This window comes from Balaenoptera acutorostrata, chromosome 15 (assembly GCF_949987535.1).
Source record: "Balaenoptera acutorostrata chromosome 15, mBalAcu1.1, whole genome shotgun sequence".
NCBI classification, from domain to species: domain Eukaryota; kingdom Metazoa; phylum Chordata; class Mammalia; order Artiodactyla; family Balaenopteridae; genus Balaenoptera; species Balaenoptera acutorostrata.
This window is the reverse complement of record NC_080078.1, coordinates 79,307,017-79,327,981: the sequence shown is the minus strand read 5'-3', so window position 1 is coordinate 79,327,981 and position 20,965 is coordinate 79,307,017. Positions and strand designations below refer to the sequence as shown.

General features: G+C 54.3%; 1 protein-coding gene across 2 annotated transcripts; it reads left to right on the top strand.

Annotated features, from left to right (window-relative positions):
• Positions 1–449: 449 nt before the first annotated feature.
• On the top strand, positions 450–17,954 carry KCNG1 (potassium voltage-gated channel modifier subfamily G member 1). 2 transcript variants are annotated; one of them, XM_057528314.1, is made up of 3 exons: positions 450–884; positions 11,934–12,733; positions 16,659–17,952. In XM_057528314.1, the coding sequence occupies exons 2-3, from the start codon at positions 11,960–11,962 to the stop codon at positions 17,427–17,429; spliced, it is 1,545 nt and encodes a 514-aa protein (XP_057384297.1). In that variant the 5' UTR covers positions 450–884; positions 11,934–11,959; the 3' UTR covers positions 17,430–17,952. The 2 variants fall into 2 exon arrangements, with proteins under 2 accessions (XP_057384297.1, XP_057384298.1); XM_057528315.1 differs by lacking the exon at positions 450–884 and adding an exon at positions 899–1,083 and having other exon boundaries at positions 16,659–17,954.
• Positions 17,955–20,965: the final 3,011 nt, after the last annotated feature.

Sequence of the window (20,965 nt, the reverse complement as noted above, 5' to 3'; positions counted from 1 at the left end):
GCAGCTGGGCCGCGCGGACTCCGGGGCGGTGGCGCACAGGGACTTGGAGGGAAAGGCACCTGGCGCGGCACGTGCTGTCCCTAAGAAGTTGACGCCGCAAGGCGCGTGCAGTCCCTGGCCCGCAGTGGCACGAGGGGCCCAAGGGCAACGGCGCACTCGGACCTCCAGGGAGAAGCACAAGACCGGGCGCGTGGTGCGTGCGGCCCCGGGGCGGCGGAGCGTGGAGACTTTCCGTGGCACGTTGGCGCCTGGGGCAGTGACGCGAAGGGTCCAGGGCCAGCGGGCACTCGAACCTCCGGGGGAAGCACCTGACCCCTGGAGGCTGGCGCGCGGGGGGGCGAGTGCATCCCGAGGGCAGCGGAGCGCGGGGACCACGAGGGCAGGCGGGCGGAGGGGCGTGGGCGGGAGGGCGGGGAAAGGGGTGAGGGCGGCGGCGGGGCGCTCGGCGCGTGCGGTCCGGACCGGGGCTCGGGGAGGCGCCCAGCGGAGCGCTGCACATCCGAGGGCCCGGGCCCGGCGCTGGGCCGCCCGGACGCCCGGGGTCGGCGCCGCGTGGCCCCCGCGTTCCCCGCCGCCGCCCGCGCTCCCCGCCCCGAGCGCCGCCCCTCCCTCCGGCCCGCCTCCCGCCCCGCTCCCTCCCTCCCTCGGCGGCTGCCTCGCGGCGCTCCCGGCGCACTCGGAGCCCGGCGGGGACCGGGAGGCAGAGGCGGGCGGCCCTGGGTCCGAGTGCCGGAGCCGAGCGGGGCCCGGGGGCCGAAGTTTGCCGGCGGCTCCGGGAGGTGGCGCGGGTGGCTTCCAGCCCCTGGTCGTGTCCTCGCCGGGACCCGCCGGCGAGCCGCGGCCCGGCCAACTCCGCGGTGGGGACGCTGTGCCGCGAACTTGAGGTGGGAACTTGGCGCGCTGCAGCCTCTCCGAGCACCGCCGGACTGGCGGACTCGGGCTCCGGTGGGGGGAGATGCACGTGGCCGTGGCCCCGGCGCCCCCAGAGGGGACCCCGAAAGCCACTGAGGGGGGCGGCCGGGACGACAGAGGACCCGGGAGCAGCTGCGGGCGGCGGCGTGGAGCGCGCTCGCCACGGTCATGGTGCGGGTCCAGCTTCTTTTCTTCCCGGGGGTCCCCGGGGTGCGAAGTGACAGGGCAGGAGGTGGGGGGGCACAACCCGGCTGTGGCAGAGGTTTCTCGCCGTCTCGCGGGAGGATCCAGGGAGGAGGGAGTGTTGGGGGGAGGTGGTAGGGGGGCGTCTGTCACTCGCTCGTTCACTCCATCCTTAGGAACCGAAGGGAGCATCCCGTCAGTGGGCTTTATTGAGCCACTCATTAACGCCACAAGCTTTTATTGAGCGCCCACTGTGTGCTGGGCTCTGAGAACTCCTCAGCCTCCGGGGTTCCCTACCCAGAAGGGGCTCAGCCTGGATGGATTGGAGTCTTCGGATGAGGAAGGAAAAGAGAGAAGTTCATTCATTCATTCATGGATAGGACAAAGATTGGTTGAGCACCTACTGTGCACAGCTCACCATGCCAAGTGCCCAACGTTCATTATTTCATTCATTTAACAGTTATTGAGGCACTGTGCTGAGGAGAGAACCGTGAAGGAGAGGGATGGGATGGGGGCAGGAGAGGATGGAAGCCAGCTTGCAGCTTGGAGAGCATACCCCTCCCCATGTGTGTAGGCAGAACGTCACTGGAAGGTTGCAGAACGGCCTTTCCTTGGTTCGCCTACTGCATTCATTCTCAAGGGGAGGGGTGGAGGCTGCAATAGGTTGTTGGATAAGAAGAAAAGGTCTTTAAAAAGCTCTTTAGGGGAGGGTGGTAGTGGGGAGGGGGGCTGTGAAACACTGATCTAACCATACCGATGAAGGGAGGCTCCCACCGATGGGGTGTATTAGTTAAGTTGTCCATTCAGCAGGCATTTTCTTAAGCACTTGCTATTCTTAAGTACATACAGGGTGCCAGGCACCAAAGTCACCAAGGAGAATGAGACGGACACAGAGACCCCGTTTGCTGACCCCTCAGACAAATGCAGGGGAGGTGGGAGGAGGGAGCAGGAGCTGCCCTGATTCATTGTATGTGTGTTAAAGGGGGAGGGGCTGCTTCTGACTCTATGAATCTAAGCAGAGGTTTATTCACTAGGGTGTGTTTGATACCCACACACATGACTGCAGTCAGAGTCACTTCAGGGAGCCCCCCCGGAGCACGTTTCCAAGGCAGATTTGGCACTGCTGGAGCCAGGGGAGGGGCAGGTAGCCAGACCTGAGCTTGACCCTGTGTCCTCTGTCTTGGAGCTCTGCAGAGGCACCTGCCAAGCGGGGAGGGAGGGAGGGTGTGTCTGAAAGACAGGTGAGGATGGCCCCTGGGGATTGCCCTCACCAGTCATTTCCTAAGCCAGCCCATTCCACTGGAAAGATGTCTGTCATGGGACCCACTCCAAACCCACAGGGGACTGTGAATGTGCTAGAAACAAGACAGCCTTGATTCTTGTGCCAAGCCCTGAGAACCCAGGCTGGGGGAGTCCTGGAGTCTGATTGGGGCAGATCTGGGGGCTAAGCTCCTGTCCCACTGCCGTTCTGAATTCTCTGCACCAGCCATACAGCTGGGCTCTGGCAAGAGGTGAGCGAGATGCCCCAGGGAACAGAAGAGCAGAGAGATGTGTCCTGGATGTAGGGCTGAGAGACTCAAACCGAGACTAAGGAATTAACCCCCTGGACCCCTAAAAGGTGTCTTGACTGGGCCGTCTTTTCTCCACATCCCCCTTCCGAATATGTGAGGAAGAGTCAACATTTCCGGTTGCCAAAGATATAGGGTCTGGGAATCCACTCTTGGTTGGCTCATTAAACCCAGATATGGAGCCCCTGGGTGGAAAATGGCGGCTGGAGAAGCCACTCTAAAGAGAATTAATATAAAGGGGGAGGCAAGAAAGGCTAGCTGCAAGCACTCGATCCCTGCTGGCCATTTTTGTTCCATAGCAGCCAGTATTTGACTGACAAAGTCAGAACACGGAGTGAATGTGCTCCAGATAGGATCCGAACGGTGCCTCAGCTCTCCCCCTGCCCTGTGGTCACAGCCTTACACCTGCGTCTCCCCAGGCGGGCGGGCACGCCATGCTCTCCCTCGTTCCTTCCTCCCTTCCCCGCCGCAGCTGACCACAGACACGCGGCCTCAACACTTGCTAAGGAACAAGAAACGAGGGACTGTTTAAGCCGGTGTCCCCTTCCTGCTGCTCCAAGGCCCTCACTGCTCTCCAAGCCTGTGCCTCTACTTAACGCCTGTGTTCCCAAATTGGGGGGCTGCAAGGAGGCAGAGAGAAACGGACCGTCCGGCTCCCACCCGCAAAGCCCCTCCTGGTAGAAGGCAAACTGTTATTTTGCCAGAAGCAGAGTAGGGAGGCTCCAGAGGCCGCCTCTGTCGGGGGGGAAGGGCGTCTCCGGCATGTTCTCTCTTTGGGGGTGGCGGGGTGGAGGAGAGAGCCCAGCTCCCAGCAAATATCCCCCCCACCCCAGTGACTTGGGCCCCAGCTCGCAGGAAGCAGGGCTGAGGTCCAGCATGGTTGGATTGTAACGAGGGAGGACGGGAGGGAGCCAAGGAAGATGGATTCCCCACGCGGGCACAGCATCTCACAGAGATCCAGCATGCCAGGACCTGGGCCAGCCTAATGGCTGGATCTGTTTGGATTAACGTTTTAATTGAGGATTAATGCGGCGTGACCCACCTCTGAGTCAGCCCAGCCAGGAGCCCTAACCCTGACAGATGAAGCTGCACCGGCAGGGGCAGGGCTGCATGGAGAGATCAGTGGGGTGCCCTCGACACCCGCTCGGGGTCAGGGGATCACACAAGTTGGCAAGTGTGGAGCGGGGTGGGCAGAAAGAAACCAAAGACCGAGGAGCTCAGGAAAAACTGCTTTTTTCTTTTTTTAAGAGAGTTGCATTGTACTTGGTTCATTTCTTACTGCCACCTATTACCACCAATTTAGTGGCCGAAAGCAACAAATTTATTATCTTACAGTTTGAGGGGATCAGGAGTCCAAATGGGTCTCATTGGGCTAACATCAGGGGGGCAGCAGAGCTGCGTTCCTTCTGGGGGGAGAATCCGTTTCTGCCTTTCCCAGCTGCTGGAGGCTGCTTGCCTCCTTGGCTCCTGGCTTCGCATCATTTCACCCTCTGCTTCTGTCATCACATCTCTTTCTCTGACTCTGATCCTCCTGCCTCCCTCTTCTAAGGACGCTTGTGTGATATTGGGCCCACCAGTCGATCCAGGGTCATCTCCCCATCGCGAGGCCCTCGGTTTAATCACAGCAGCATAATCTCTTTTGCCATGTTAGGTAACATATTCACAGGTTCCATCCAGGGCTTGGGACATGGGCATCTTTGGGAGGCCACTATTCTGCCAAGCACAGGAACGTGCCTCATCAGTTTACATTGCTGACAGGGAAACTGAGGCCCAGCCAAGCGAGTGACTTGACTTCAGTGCCAGGTGAGATGGAGAGCCGGCACTGAGGTCCAGCCCTCTGGAAGGAGTTGTCTGCTTCACATTCCTCCTCTGAGAAAGGAAATGCAAGGGGAGGAGCGGGCAGGGGAGGCGCCAAGCGTGCTGTGCAGAAGCCATTCTAGCAAGCACAGAGCCCTTCTAATGTGCCAGGCACGGCTCCAAGCACTTAGGAGGAGGGTGCAATGATTACCCCCAGTTTACAGCTGAGGCCACTCAAGCACAGAGAGGTGAAGTTATTTGCGGAAGGCTGCACAGGTAGTAACTGGTGAGCCAGGCAGCGTGGTCCAGAGGCCACACCCTCACCCCTGGCTGGTGCCTGTCTACACCATAGGAGAGTTCTGCCGAGAGACCAAAATGGCAACTGAGAACTTGACGCAAGCAGGAGTTTTGTTGATTTCTTACTCTGCTCTTGTGCAAATACCCAGTAGGAATAAAGATGTTTCCCCAGCTACGGGCAGTTGCCTGCTTCTCCCCATCCGCAAAGACTTTTCGAAAGCTTGTGCATAGAAAATAGAGTCGAGAGACCCCGTCCCTGGCTTGCTCCTGGTGCTGGACACCCTCCCCACTCCACCAGGAATGAGCAATGCAGGGGCCCAGTAAAATGCAGAGTCAAAGAGGTTTGCTCAGAATCCCACAGACCTAGTTGGAGTCTGGTTTCATCAGCAGAGTCATGAGTTTTCACTTCTCAAAGCCTCAATTTCCTCATCTGTAAAATGGGGGTGTTAATAGTAACACCTGCCTCTTAGGGAAGGACGTGGGCTCGCACAGTTAAGGCTCTTCCACAGCGCCTGGCGCCTAGTGTGTGATGATGGGAGGCTGTGACGGGTGTTGCTCCAGCACTGTGAGTGTTTGGTGCTCTCTCTGCATCCCCCCCCCTCCTGCTCAGAAGAGGGACAGGCCTAGGACTGGAAGAGTGGAGTCGAGAGAGGACAGCAGTTTGTCAAAACCCTGGAGAGACCCAAGAGGTGTCTTAGCAGTTGGGATCAGCACATAACAGTTTGTGGAATCCTTCCTGTCCTTGATGGGATGTGGCCGTGGGGATGAGAGATCAAGTGACAGTGATCGTACCTGCAGCAAACCTCCGTTCACCAGATCCTCATAACAGCCCGGTAAGGTCGGCACACTTATCCCCGCTTTATAGGGGGAAACAGGCCCAGAAGAGGGCCGGCGCCGCAGTGGGTGCAGATGGCTGTATCGGGCCGAATGGGTATTAACAAAAGCAGCAGTGACAGCCAGGCGAGCCTGACTTAGACCTTCCTCCCATCCTGCTCCCCACGCCTGAGTCCTACCCCCCAGGCCCTGCACCCCACCCTCAGTCAGATGCTGACCACAGAGCAGCCTCATGGTGGGGGGTGGGGGGCTGCCCCTCAGAACTCCTCCTGGCTTCAATGCTCATTTCTCTCTGGAAATGTATCCTCAGCCCTCCATCATAGCTCGTGAAAAGCATCTTTCTCCCAGGAAGAAGGAAAAGAAATTGCATGGGGAATGTCATCGGATCTGTGGGCTCACAAAGGGGCATTTGATCAAGGCAGCCCCAGTGCAGAAGGTTTTTCTCTCTAAACAGAGGGTCTCCACTTCTCCAGTGAAGCTCCCCTAGCGTGGGATCCACAGAGCCTTCCAGAACCCCAAGGAGATTGAGCAGTTGGGCAGGGGGCTTCCTGCCAAAGCCCAGAGCAGCTAGAGGGTCTGCAGGCTTTCCTGGCCCCTCCCTTTCCTCTCTCTCAAACGTCAGTAGGCTCTCAGGGAGCCTTCGAAAATGCCAATTCCTGGGCCTCCCCCTTGGGGATTCTGATGGAGAGGCTCTGGGGAGGGGCCTGGGAATCTGTATCTCCACTGAGTCCAGGGAGATTCCGAACCCAGTGGCTTGATTTTTTTCGTATTCTTCTTCTTTTTTCTAAAACCTGGATTAAAACCCAGGGTTGTGCTAACCACACTCTACTTCATACCACTCTTCATCACTGGCCTGTGCCAGGCCACCTTAGTCACTGTTCCCTTCATTCCAATCCCCACACTTATTCCCCTCCCCCTGCCCTCCCAGGCACCCTCCCTGTGGTTGATAGAGGTCCTTACATGTGCTCAAGTCTTTGTAAAATATGTAATGTTGTGTGTGTGTTCATTTACATAAATAGCATAGTGCTATAAACTTCTTTTCCTTTTTCCACTCGGCACCATGTTTTTAAGATCTAAATGTGTTGCTAAACCTACATCTAGTCCGTTGCTTCTAATTCCTGTGCAACCTCCAGGCATCCGCCATCTGCATCGCTTGTTCATTTCCCCCCTGGGAGGGACACTGGGAGACCTCCTAGCACCAAAGCAACACAAGCTGCACACTCTTGTGCCTTGTTCCTCACTTAGATATGAGTCCCCAGAAGCAGATGCTGAGTCAACTATTGAGTGTAAATAATATATTACAGACAATGTCTATCACAACCCCTATGGACCCAGGTCTGGGGAATATACCAAAGAGTGGGTTTCCTGGGTCATAAGGCACATTCCCCTCAGTACCCCTGATGGCTTTCCCAGAGGCTATACCAGACTGCGCTCCCTCCAGCAAGGGGCTCTGGGGTCAGACAATACTGGGTTCCAGTCCTGCTTGATCAGGTCAAGAAAGGAGTCACCATTGGCTGGTGGAGGGGGAGGATGACAAACCCCCCTCATAGCTAATAATAATACAGCAGGCCCACTGAGGGTCCACAGGGTGTCAGGCATCGGGCCAAGCACATCACCTGTGACATCTGCTTTAGTCCTCAGCATAACTCAGGGAGGTTGGAGCAACTCATATCCCCATTTTACAGAGAAGGAAACTGCATCTCAGAGGCAGGACATGACTTTTCCAAAGTCACAGAATGACTGGGCTTGAACCCAGATGTTCTGACTTCAGAGCTTGTGGGCTCTTCTGCTTCCCCGTCTTGGGGTAGTCAGCAAGTTGCCCCCCAAGCTGAAGTCTAACCAGCTTTTTCTCAACATCCCCTGTATTTGTCTCCTATTGCTACTGTAACAGATCACCACAAACTGAGTGGTTTAAAACAACACGAACTTCACAACATTGTAAATCAACTATACTCCAAAAAATAAAATTAATAATTTTAAAAACCACGAACTTACTACCTCACACTTCTGGAGAAGAGAGGTCTCAAGTGGGCATTACAGGACTAAAATAAAGGTGTGGGCAGGCTGCGTTCCTTTCTGGAGGGGAGAGTCCATTCTTTGCCTGTGTTGGTTTCCAGAGGCTGCCTGCTTTCCTTGGCTCATGGCCCCTTCCATCTTCAAAGCCAGCATTGGCCAGTCGGGTCTTTCTCGCAGCGTTGCATCACTCTGATGCACCCTCCTACCTCTCTCTGCCATCTTTTAAGGACTCTTGTGGTTGCATGGAGGCCGCAGAGAATCCAGGAAAATCTTCCCACCTCAAAGGAAGCTGATTAGCAACCTTATTTCCATCTGTAAGCTTGATTCCTGCTTGCCACATAATCTAACATATTCACAGGTTCTAGGGGTTTGGATAAGGACACGGATATCTTTTGGGCGGGGCAGGGTGGGGATTGGGGGGATTATTCTGCCTACCATAGCCCCCCTAGTGGTGTCTACCCGCACTGACCACTCGGGCCTGGGGTGGAGTGCAGCTTCAGCAGGGAAGTGGGTGCTGGGCGGCGGGCACTGAGCACAGGGAATACCAGCCTCTGGGCTTCGCCATATCTCTTTTAGCCTGGCCCTCCTGCCCACCCCAGCCCAGCCAGGTCAAAGCTATCAGCTAATACCATCCCCTCCCTGACCACACATGATCATCAGGTCAGCTTTGGTGGTCTGACACCACCCACCCATCCATGTGCGAGGCCGCCATCCCTGCTCTCTCTCCCTGATTTGCCCACACCCTCTCCTGTCCATCATCCCACAGCCAGGAAAGGCTGCCTCTAACTCAGGCCTCATCACAGCACCACCTATCGGTCACCTGGGTGAATGGCACCACTGGAATCATCCTGCAGCCTAGTCTTTCCCCCTCACCACACTCCAGTCCTGCAGCAGGTCCTGTCAGCTCTTCCACCAAAGTCCACCCCAAATCCATCCAATTCTCCAGACCCCTCCACTGATCCAAACCTCGATGGTCTCTTTCAAGAATGACTACAGGGGCTTCCAGCCTGCTCTCCCCAACCCAGCCTGAATCTTCTCCTGAGGATGCCTCGCCCACGAGGAATAAACCCCAGCTCCATCTGATGCCTGCCCATGCCCCCACACTCATCTTCTACTACCTTCCCCTCACTCACTCTGCCCAGCCACTCGGGCTTCACTTTGGTCTTTGACCATCCAAGCCCACCCCCAGGTCAGGGAGCAGGCTCTTCCCATTCCCACCACCTGAGGCACCCTCCCCCTGGTCCTCCCAGGGCTGGCTCTGCCCCCAGGGTCCCCTCCTCCGAGAAGCCCTCCTGGGTTAGCCCTCCAGCTAACATTGACCCCCAGTCATTTCCCATCTGTCACCTTGTTCTGTTTTCATCACAATACTCACTACAGCCTGTGTACTTATTTAGAGACTGTCTCCCCCACTAGAACGTCACCTCCGTGAGGACAGGGCTGGGTCTGTCTTGTCCTCTGCTGTGCCTCCAGACCTAGCCCAGTCCGACACATGATAAGTGTTGACTGAATGAATGACAGCTCCCTCAGGACTCCTCCTCCTCATCCCCACCATCGGAGCCCCTTTCTCAAATGGCTTCCTCTTCCCAAGTAGACATATAGACCCTAAGAGGCAAAATCATTAAATTCCACCATGCTCGAGAACTGACAGACCTAACACTGTAGGGAAATTTTAAAAGATCAGCCTTTTTGTGAGGGTATCAGACTGGGTGAAAAGAAGCATTATATTCCAGAAGCAGGACTTTGGAGCCTGTTTGATCTATGATCCTCACCCGAGACTCTAGCATGCAGAACCGTCAACCCACACCCATCAGACTGGGTAACCCCAAGACCAAAGGCTCAGGAGAAGTGTGCCCATCCCTCGCTTAGCAAATTCCAGCATCTGGGCCTCCCCAGGGCCCTCTGGCCCTCTGCATACAAGCAGCCTGAACGAAGCATGCTTTTTCTCTCCTCTCCATACTAACAAGTCTCTGAGACAGGACAACTTTCCACACAGGAGACTGAGGCTTTAACTCACAATTGACATGGGTCATGAGAGAAAAAAAATGAGGAATCGTTAATTGGGGGAGCTTTCTGCTGGAGGGAAATCGAGGAGGGTTGAAAGAAGAAATTCTGCAAGAAGAGAAGTGATTACAGATGTGGGGTTTCACAAAAGCTCTCCAGGGCTTGCAGGATGAGAGGAATATTCCTTTGCCTTCATCACTATTCTTGCCAAACAGAATGTCGTTTTCCCTCTTGTCTTTGGTGGCAAAGATAAAGCAGCAGAGCTGAAAAGCGGTTGCACTTAAAAGTGATCTTTCTCCTCCAAGGGATTCTGGCAGGCTTTGCCTGAGGAGATGAGTTCCAATTTTAGGTGAAGTTAAAAACACTCAACTCTTTAAAATCAAATCATTTTCTTCAAACCCTAGTTTTCCAAAACCTGAGTGAAACTATAGCTTGCCCCAAAGATAAATGAGTGGAGTGATGATTTGCTTTTGTGAAAGAATTTCTGTTAGGAAGGTGCCCCTTTCAGATGTGGAAACCGCCGTGGCTCCTGTTAAACACTGCTTCTCATCCATGCAGGGTTGCATGTATGTGTGTGCACCCACGTGTGTTTCCCCTGAACATGTCCATAGCACAGATGGACACTCAGGTATCGGAAATAGGTTTCCATTTGTAATTGATAGGCTTTGCTGGTACCACTTGCATCCATGGGGGATTGAGCTGGGGGGAGGAGTGGTGATTTTTAAAAGCAAAGTATTAGGCTCTTACTACTTTTCCCTGGATCAGCTGAATTCTGGAGAGCTCTGTTGCTGTCATCTAGGGGTCTCAAACTCAAATGCCTACAGGGGCCAGGAAGGAAACATACATGTGGTGGATTGTAGCATTCATGCCCTGCCTAAAGGGGGCAGTCATTTCTCAGCTGGAATTTGGGTCAAATATTACCAGATAGTCTGATTTTTCAAAAGAAACCAAGATATACGAATTTTTACATGAAATGTCTCCATTTTCAAAATCTTCTCCCAGCGAGGCAAAATATTTGTGAACCAAATGCAGCCCATGAGCTATGAATGAATAAGCGATCTCATTCTAGTGGCACAAACCCTTAGCTTTGAGGGTTGGGAAGGAAGAAGTCTATGGAAGCTGAGATTTTGACCTCATCATGTTGGCCTCACCGACAGGAAACGTACTCATTTGTTGAGCATTTCTTGGAGCTTTTACACTGCTGGGCACAGGGATTCAGAGATGAGTAAAGCACGCTCTTCCCTCAGGGAGCAAGCAGTCTACTGAAGGAGCCAGGCTTGCACACAGATCATTCGAAAACAGGTGGCAAGTGCAGTGAAGATAAATGGGGGTGGGGGGTGGGCCTGACATTCGATTTAGCTGGAAGAGCCAAGGAGGGCTTTCTGGAGGAGTGAGCATGCCTGTCCGATTCATTCCTGTATCCTCAAGATGATGTTTACTGATATATGAGCAAACATGGCACTGTTGTGATAACTGTGCATTTTTTGGACATTGACCCTGATTTATGGCAAGTGATATTAGTTTTCCATGTATGGAAGGAATACAAGGTGTCCCTTTGAGTTAAATACTAATAATAATAGTAGACAGTGGGAGTTCTCTGGTGGCCTAGTGGTTAGGATTCCAGGCTTTCACTGCCATGGCCTGGGTTCAATCCCTGGTTAGGGAACTGAGATCCTGCAAGCCACATGGCATGGCCAAAAAATAAATAAAATAAAATAATTTTAAAAATAATAGTAGACGGCAAGTATTGAGTACATACCATGTCCCAGGCACTCTATTAAGTGGTCTTAGATGGTACATAATTCATTGAATCCTCTCAGTAATCCTGTGAAGTAGATCATATGGTCATACCCATTTTACAGATGAGGAATTGAAACACATTGAGGTCGAGTAACTTGCCCAGGCCATGTGGCTCCAAAATCTATGCTTGTAACCACAACAGCAGACAGACATTTATTACTCACAGTTCTGGAGTCTAGGAGTCTGAGATCAGGGTGCCAGCGTGGTTGGGTTCTGATGGGGGCTCTCTTCCTGACTTGCAGGTGGCTACCTTCTCACTGTGCCCTCACATGGGACCTCTAGTGTCTCTTCCTCTACTTATAAGGGCACTAATCCCACCACGGGGGCTCCACCCTCATGACTTCACCTAAACCTAATCACCCCCCAAAGGCCCCACCTCCTAATACCAACCCATTGGAGGTTAGGGCTTCCCCCTGTGAATTTGGGGGAACACAATTCAGTCCATATCAGCAAATATCTGCAGAATCAGCATCATCCGTGGAGACTCAGGAGTCACTGTGGGTCTTTCCTCCCCTCTCCCCACAGGCCCGAGAGGGATGTGAAGGCCCAAAATGACCCTCTTACCGGGAGACAATTCTGATTACGACTACAGCGCGCTGAGCTGCGCCTCCGACGCCTCCTTCCACCCAGCCTTCTTCCCCCAAAGCCAGTCACTCAAGGGCGTCTTCTACCGCCGAGCCCAGCGGCTGCGGCCGCAAGACGAGCCCCGCCAGGGCGGCCAGCCAGAGGACCGCAGGCGCCAGATCATCATCAACGTGGGCGGCATCAAGTACTCGCTGCCCTGGACCACGCTGGAGGAGTTCCCGCTAACGCGGCTGGGCCAGCTCAAGGCCTGCACCAACTTCGACGACATCCTCAACGTGTGCGATGACTACGACGTCACCTGCAACGAGTTCTTCTTCGACCGCAACCCGGGGGCCTTCGGCACCATCCTGACCTTCCTGCGGGCCGGCAAGCTGCGGCTGCTGCGGGAGATGTGCGCCCTGTCCTTCCAGGAGGAGCTGCTCTACTGGGGCATCGCCGAGGACCACCTGGACGGCTGCTGCAAGCGCCGCTACCTGCAGAAGATCGAGGAGTTCGCCGAGATGGTGGAGCGGGAGGATGAGGACGACCCGCTGGACAGCGAGGACCACGACAGCGAGGGCCCCTCGGAGGGCGAGGGCCGCCTGGGCCGCTGCATGCGGAGACTGCGCGACATGGTAGAGAGGCCGCACTCAGGGCTGCCCGGCAAGGTGTTCGCCTGCCTGTCGGTGCTCTTTGTCACCGTCACCGCCGTCAACCTCTCCATCAGCACCTTACCCAGCCTGAGGGAGGAAGAGGAGAAGGTAAGAGCCCAGGACCACTCTCCTCCCAGAAGCGCACAGCCTTCTCACCTGCACTGTCACCTCCTCCAGGAGGTCTTCCCTGAGTGCACTGGCTGAGCAGCACCCCAGTCCATCATTGTGCTTACATATGTTTGTAAGTGTGTTTACATGTGTGTTGCCCGTCTCGACGTTCAAACACAAGCTCCATGCCTGTGCAGGTCTGCGCTGTGCCCCGCCCCCACCCCCGGCAACATTGTCCAGCAGGGAGGAGGCACTCAGCCACTCTCTGTTGGATGGATGGATGGATGGATGGATGGATGGATGATGTCATGGATGATGTGATTTATGATGTACCTGGCCCCCAGCTAAGCACATGACATATACCATCAAAATTTATTTCACCAACTTGCATCCTTTCTCAGTCTTCCTAATTCCCTTGCATGAAAATATCCCAGAAAGCTTTTTTGGGTCCTGAATATGATTTTTATTGATAGGTGTGTGTGTGTGCACATGACCTCAAATAGTGAGCATTTCTTTCTGTTAAATAAGAGAATTCCCATAAAGTGTTTACTCCAGGGCCTGACAGGGTGTGTGTCCAATTCTCAGGGATACCACTCACTTAGCCAGCAGTTACTAGGAGCCAAGGGCTGGGCTGCCACTCTGCCTGCATCTTATTTTCTCAGCGAATCTTCCAGCATCCTGGTATGGGAGGTGTTCTCACACCCACTTGACAGCTGAGAACACTGAGGCAAAGCAGCTTGCCCAGACCCAGGTCTGACTGAGTCCCTAGTCTGGCTCTTAAACATGGAAGTATGGGTGCCACATGGCAGCCTGGGACCTCATCTAGCTCCACAGTTCAGCCTCCTTATGTATGAGACCCTCAGCCTTTGAGTTGGGGCCCTTTCCCCACACATAGGGGTTCTGGAAGCAAGTCTCAAGACAGACCAAAAGGTTCAGACGGTTCAAATTGTGTAGGCATTGGAGAAATAGGTAGTATGGCGGTATGAACTCAACATAAATATCATGCCAGACAGCATTTATTGAGCACTGGCTGTGTACCCTGCATGTGCTAGGGGCTTTACATGAACTCTCTGATCAAACATTAGAACCACTCACCACGTGAGGGTTTTTCCACACACATATATTATGGAAAAAGTAGCAATAGTGTTGCATTTATAACTCACAGGGAGTTTCTGGCACTTCTTTTTTAATGCGTTGAATTTTAAAAACCAGTGTTAAGAAAACAGCACTCAACCAGTAAAATGAACTTTTGAGAAGCATAAGGGGTAGTGATGAAGGGGGCAGGGCTAGAGCCAGACGGCATGAATTTGAATCCCACTTCGTCCACTCTGGCTGTGTATCTGTAGGCAAGTTACTTAACCTCTCTGTGCCTCAGTTTCCCGACATGTCCAAGAGGCTGTGAACAGGCTCACCTCACAGCACTTGAGGGTTCAGTGAATGGGTCTACAGGAAGTGATTGGAATATTGCTTGGCGATTGCGTGCAGAAAGTGCTCACTATGAGGATTATACGTGCCTACCAAAAACAGAGGAAATGCCCGTCATTTGAGACCTGTCTGGAAACACCTGTGTTTAGTGTAGATTTCTTTTTGGCTCCAACGTACACAATACTGATTTTATCAGGAAAATACTAACAAAGCCACAGTTTTATTCAACTTCTGATATTTGCTTAAAAAAAAAAAAAACCAGCCTTTTTCATGACTCAGTAAAAATGCTGTTCTTCTACTTCATTTGGGGGACCAGTGGGGTTCACTGTTTCACCTGAGCACACGTTTGAGTGCCTACTGTATTCAGGCTCCACAGGGCAGACAGGGTGACCAGAGTGAGTCTCCAGATTCAGGGAGCTCAAGTCTAGGTGACAGCCCCGTGACCATAAGTATGACACACAAGCCAAGGGAGCTCTTGTGAGAGGACCACCAACTGTGCTGGGGATACTTGGAGGGGAAGCACTCCAGGAAGGCTTCCCAGAGGAGGGGGCTTCCTGTCCCAGAGGTCTGAGACCTCAAAGCCTCACCAAGTACTAGTTCATCTCTCCAGCCTCTTACGAATTCCTAGAGAAAGAGCTAGCAGAGCAGGTCTGATAGAACCCAGCTGTGCCCGGGAACCGACAAGATGCCCCAGGTAGAACCATTTGTGCCTTCCCTCTCTGCCAAAGGCCCCTTTGAGGTTGAGGTCCAAACCCACTGGGGACGGTCCACCATCCAGTTGTACTGCAGACCAGAGCAACAAGCTGGCAGCCCACATGACAGATGCAGCGCACAGATGTGTTTGAGTGAACCACGGAGTGCTTTCTTTGTATTAAATTGTCACAACATTTAAAACCCAGGAGATTTCATGTGAAACTCCAAATTTCCAGCTTCTCTTGAAAAATTCGGTGAGGCAGCCTCAAGACTGAATTCTCCTGGGACAGCCATCAGGGGGCGGTGAGCAAGATGGCTGCGCTCCCCAGCAGGCCTCCACCCGACCTGGGCCACCTCCACCGTTTGCCCTTTGCCTGACTGGCCTTCACTTGACACCCCGTCTAAACACGAGGCCAGGGCTCTTCCATCCATCCTGGTAACAAATATGAATTGATCACTGGGCGCGTGCTGGGCCTTTCCAGGCACTGGGGTCCTGAGAGTGAACAATACACAAACTGTCCTGCCCTGTGGGGCTACAGTCTCCTGGGGCAGTGGGGCAGGCAGGCAGGGCTGAGACAGACAATAAACATGGTAAATAAGTAACTTACTGAGCATATTAAAAGATGATGAGCATTACGATGAAATAGAGCAAGATAAGGGGAATCGGGGTACCGCACAAAGGGGGGGGGCATTTAAACAGGGCAGGTCCCAAAAGCCCTCCCTGGGAAGGTGATATGGAAGCAAAGAGCTGGAGGAAGGGAGGGCAGAGCGATACGGGCGTCTGGGGGAAGAGGAATCCTGCAGGGAAAGTCAAGAAAAGTCAACGCTGAGCTGGGGGTGAGCCTGGGGTGTTGGAGGAGCAGTGAGGAGGCCCGTGGGGCTGGAGCAAGTGAGCGAGGCAGGCAGGGGGCAAGGAAGTGGGAGAGGTGGTGGCTTGGCCACCTGTGCCCCTGGGAGACTTGAGCCATCTCTCTGAGCCACGGAGGATGCTCAGCAAGGAGGGACAGGATCCGATTTGTGTTCTGAGTCCCTCTGGCCGTGTGTGCGAAATGGACTGCAGGGACCAGGGAGCCCAGGGAAGAGGTGCCTGCAACCGTGCAAGTCAGAGAGGGCGGTGGCTGGACCCGGGTGGGACAGTGGACAGAGTGAGAAGTTCTTTGACTCTGGAATCATTTTCAATGAAGCACCAGTGGGATTTCATGAGGATTACAGGGGAGGCGTCAGGATGAGGCCAAGTCTGTCCTGAGCACCCGGAAAAATGGGATTGCTGATCGCTAAGAAGGGAATCCACAGGTTGGCAGGTGTGCAGGCAATCAGGAGCCCAGAGAGACTAGATCTTAAATGTTCTCAACACAATAAACGGAACGATAATTATTCACATTGCAATATATTAATGTATCAAATCAACTCATTGTACACCTTAAATTTGTACACCATGTTATATGTCAATTACATCTCAATAAAAATAAATTTTAAGAAGAAAGAAATCGGGAGCCCGTTTCAGGACATGATGAGTTTGAGACACCTATCAGACATCCCAGGAGGCAGCCCGTCTGGGGTCTGGAGTTCAGGGGCGAGGTCTGGGCTAGAGAGAGATTAGGAATGGTCAGTGTTGAGATGGTACTTCAAGCCCTAGGTCTGCACGGGATCAACCAGGGAGTGAGCATAACCAGAGGAAGAGAGGACTCGGGGCCGCAGGATGGGGACAGGCATTATGCCCAGACCACCTCTCACCCGGGCAGCCCAGCCAGGACAGAGCCCCGTGCTCCTTGCTGGTGGGACCGCTGACCTCTCCCCTCTCTCCCAGGGCCAGTGCTCCCAGATGTGCTACAACATCTTCATCGTGGAGTCTGTGTGTGTGGGCTGGTTCTCCCTCGAGTTCCTCCTGCGTCTCATCCAGGCGCCCAGCAAGTTTGCCTTCCTGCGGAGCCCGCTGACGCTGATTGACATGGTGGCCATCCTGCCCTACTACATCACCCTGCTGGTGGACGGCGCCGCCGCGGACCGCCGCAAGCCCGGCACAGGCAACAGCTACCTGGACAAGGTGGGGCTGGTGCTGCGGGTCCTGCGGGCGCTGCGTATCCTGTACGTCATGCGCCTGGCCCGCCACTCACTGGGGCTGCAGACGCTGGGGCTCACGGCCCGCCGCTGCACCCGCGAGTTCGGGCTCCTGCTGCTTTTCCTCTGCGTGGCCATCGCCCTCTTTGCCCCCCTCCTCTACGTCATCGAGAACGAGATGGCCGATAGCCCCGAGTTCACCAGCATTCCCGCCTGCTACTGGTGGGCCGTCATCACCATGACAACTGTGGGCTATGGCGACATGGTACCCAGGAGCACGCCTGGCCAGGTGGTGGCGCTCAGCAGCATCCTCAGCGGCATTCTCCTCATGGCCTTCCCGGTGACCTCCATCTTCCACACCTTCTCCCGCTCCTACCTGGAGCTCAAGCAGGAGCAAGAGAGGGTGATGTTCCGGAGGACCCAGTTCCTCATCAAAACCAAGTCGCAGCTGAGCAGCATGTCCCACGACAGTGACATCTTGTTTGGAAGTGCCTCCTCAGACACCAGAGACAACAACTGAGCCCAGAGGACACACCCCGCCACCGCCACCGCCAGGACGCCCCCAGCCCTACCCGCCCTCTGAGGCTTGAAGCTATCGCCATCACTACAGAAGCCTTCAAAGGCACGTGCTGCTTCTGAGCGCAGCCCTGGCCTAGGAGAGACCGAGCCACGCCCCAGGGAGGATGTCCCAGCATCCATCCGCAGGGGGTCCCTGGTCCTCAGAGTCCAGAAGGGAAGCCCAGCACACAGCCCTGTCGGTCCCCCCGCCCGCCCCAGCCCCCACGCCTGTTTCCCTAATAAGGAAATGGCTTGTTCTTTCCACAATGTAAATAACATGCCCAGCAAAGACTTGCTTTCTGGGGCTGCCTAGAGAAAAAATACAAACAGCAGCAGCTACACATCTGTCTTTAGTGTGGATCATATGCAATTAAAGAAAACCGGTGAAAAAGAGAGAAAAAGCCTTCCATGGAGCTCTCTTAAGAGAGGAAACGGCGCTTCCCAGCAAGGCCAGCCAGTGTGGGAACCAGAAGTAAAAGGGCCTGTTTCCTTGGGTCCTTCATGCCTGGTGGGGTCCCCGTGGGGTTGGAGGAAAACAGGGCAGGTACCTTTGGGAAACTGCTGGTAAAGACTGCAGTCCCTCGCTCCTCTTTCTCTTTGATTCCTCCCACCTCCAGGCCTCTCTTTCCCTCCTTTTTCCTTCTCTCCCATCTGCTGTTCTCCACTTTTGCACCTTAAGGCCTGTTTCTCAAACTTTTCCCCCGAGGCACCCCTAACAGCCAAGTAGATACCACGTCAGCACTGCTGACTACAAAGGTGAAATCACTTCATTTTCTCTTTAAAAAAAAATAGTGTGGATTTTTTAAATTCTATGCCACATTTATTTTAATTTTTGAAAAAAAAAAATGCTTCAGACCGTTTATCTGAATCTAAATGTAAACCTAGATGACATTAGGTTGATGCTTTGGGAAGGTGGACCACAGTTTCCTGGGCCATCTGAGGGCATAGTCTGAAGCCCCCAAAGGCCTCCCTGGGCCCCTCAAAGACCTACAGAGCACCCACCCGACCAGGAACACCTCCCGGTCTCATGCAGTGTGGATGGTGCCTGGTAGAGCGGGAGTCCCGGGGCAGCCCACCAGAGTTACTCTGCTTGCAGAGGTCACAGCCCCTCGGTGCCAGTCTGGAGAGGGGGCCTGGTGCCCAGGTGGCGGTCACACGCCTGCCTTCCGCCTCCCGGATACCGCAGCATCGCTGGCTTCTCCACGCCAAACGCCTGCTGCCTTGGCCCCGGACCCTCCCCTCGGCCAGCTGCGGAAAGCAAAACAAAAGCTCTAAAACAAATCTGGTCCCATCACTGTCCTGCCTAAACCCACAGCGGCATCCATCACGCTGAGAATAAAGCGCAAATGCCCGGCATTGACTGGGCCTGCAGCCCTCTCCAGCCCCATTTCCCACGTGTCTCTCTTTCGCTCACGCCATCCAACTACGCTGGCCTCCAAACTGCTCTTTAGAAGCACCCAGCGCATTTCCCGCCCCGGGCCTTCACACATTCAGATCCCTCCGCCGGGAACGCCCTTCCTGCCGAACTCTGCAGAGCTGGCTCCTCCCATCACCTTCCGGACCACTTGCCTATAGAATCCCTTCCAGCGCGCACAGTACCCGCGCTGTCTCTCTCACCCAACTGATCTTCTCCATCCACTTATCGGCCTCTGGAATTGCCTTGTTTATTTCTCTGCTCCTCACTTATGGTCTGTCTCCCGCCCAAGGAGGTCAGTGCTATCGTGGCAGGGATTCAGCGCTAGAGCTCACGGCTGACTCCCAACAGCTAGCACAGGGCCCGGCAGCCAGCAGGTACTCAACAGACATTTGTGGAATGAATGAAAGACTGAGGGGAAGCAAGAAAAGGGGCCAGAAAGTAGAAAGGCTTTTGCTTTTAACATTGGATAGCAGGACTTCCGAGCACCTCTCCCTCCGCCTCCCTCTCTCCCTCCCCCTCCCTCTCTCCCTCCCTCCCTCTCTCCCTCCCTCCCTCCCTCTCTCTCTCTCTCTCTCCCTCCCTCCCTCCCTCTCTCTCTCTCTCCCTCTCTCTCCCCCTACCCAGTGGGGAGGCAGGGGGCAGGGCTACCTCTGCACGGTGTACACGCAGTGATGCCGACTGGAAATATCATGCAAGTCACGAGGGCCTCGTGAAAGCCTCCCCCTGACACCTGCTTCCAGTGACTCACGCCTGAAAAGTAAGTGTTCCGACTAATTAGCTCTACCTTCCCGAGCCCGGTGTGTGTCATAGAGATCAGGCAGTGCCGTCACCGTAATAATACCTTAGATTAATGGAATGAGCTTTTCCCCCCTCCGAAGTGGCTAAGAGAGAACGGAAGACAATTGAAAACGCAACACAGACAGAAGCATGACACACAAAGAGCCTTTAAAACTCCAGGGAGGGGAAAGCCAATACCATTTGAGTTGGGGGAACCCAGAACGGGCCACGCTGGGAGGGGAGTCGCGCACCCACCACACCGAGGGCAGAGGAGGAGCTGGGGTCACTGAGGGTTCAGGTTTCTGGCATCTTCTTGCCCAGATTCTCATCTGTGCTGGTGGCTGAGGCGGAGGCCCAGACGCAGGCACCTCTCAAGACCTCCCTTGAGGGACAAAGGGGCTCGAGATACTGACCTTCACACCCAGAGTGGTGCTTAAGGATCCTTTGCCCTAATTAAGAATCCGGAGGCCTCAGGACACCTAACTAGCCACTTCTAGGACCATCATCGACTTGACCATCGTGGCTTTTCCACTTTTTTTTAGCAATATGAAATCTAATGAAGAAGCCCAGCTATAAATTGGACTGAATAAGGGCTGTTCTGATGGAAGTTGGGGGCACAATTCTTCCCCCGGCCCTAATGGGGCCTCCCTTTTGACCCCGGTACAGGCAACTAACTCCATGCAGTGAAAATCACGGTGAGTGAAAATCACTGCTCTAGGGGAAACGGCAAAGCAGACCTTTCCCAAATGTGTCTTATTTTTTAGGTCACATGGACATCCCCCATCTACAGTTGAGCTCAGTGCTTCCCTAAGACTCACAGTGGGGATTGGGAAAGGCTGATTTCACAGTACAGATTCTCAGCCCACCTCTGAGGAGGGCTGGGACCTCTCACCTCGGGCACAGAATTTAAGGGGGAGTCTAAAAAAAAACACTTAGTAATCAAGATAAATCATATTTCAGTGCAATATTTTAAAAAAATCAAGACTAATGCTAAAAACCCATGAGGAGCAAAATAAAGACAGGATCTGCCTTTGCCATTGCATAACTCTGACCCACATACCTCTCTTCAGTTCCGGTCCTGACTGGACACCCCTGCCATATCCTGCAGGACAGTTCCAGCCAGCCAAGCCAGTCCCCCAGGAAGCACGTGTGGGAGCCTTTAGCACCTGGCACCGCAGCTGCTGGGCATGGGCACCCTTCCCACTGGAGGGGATCAGAATGGCCACCAACCCCACCTCCTGCCCCAGTGAACATTTGAGAACCAGGCCCCTGCCCTCATGGGGCCCGCACAGTGATGGGGAGAG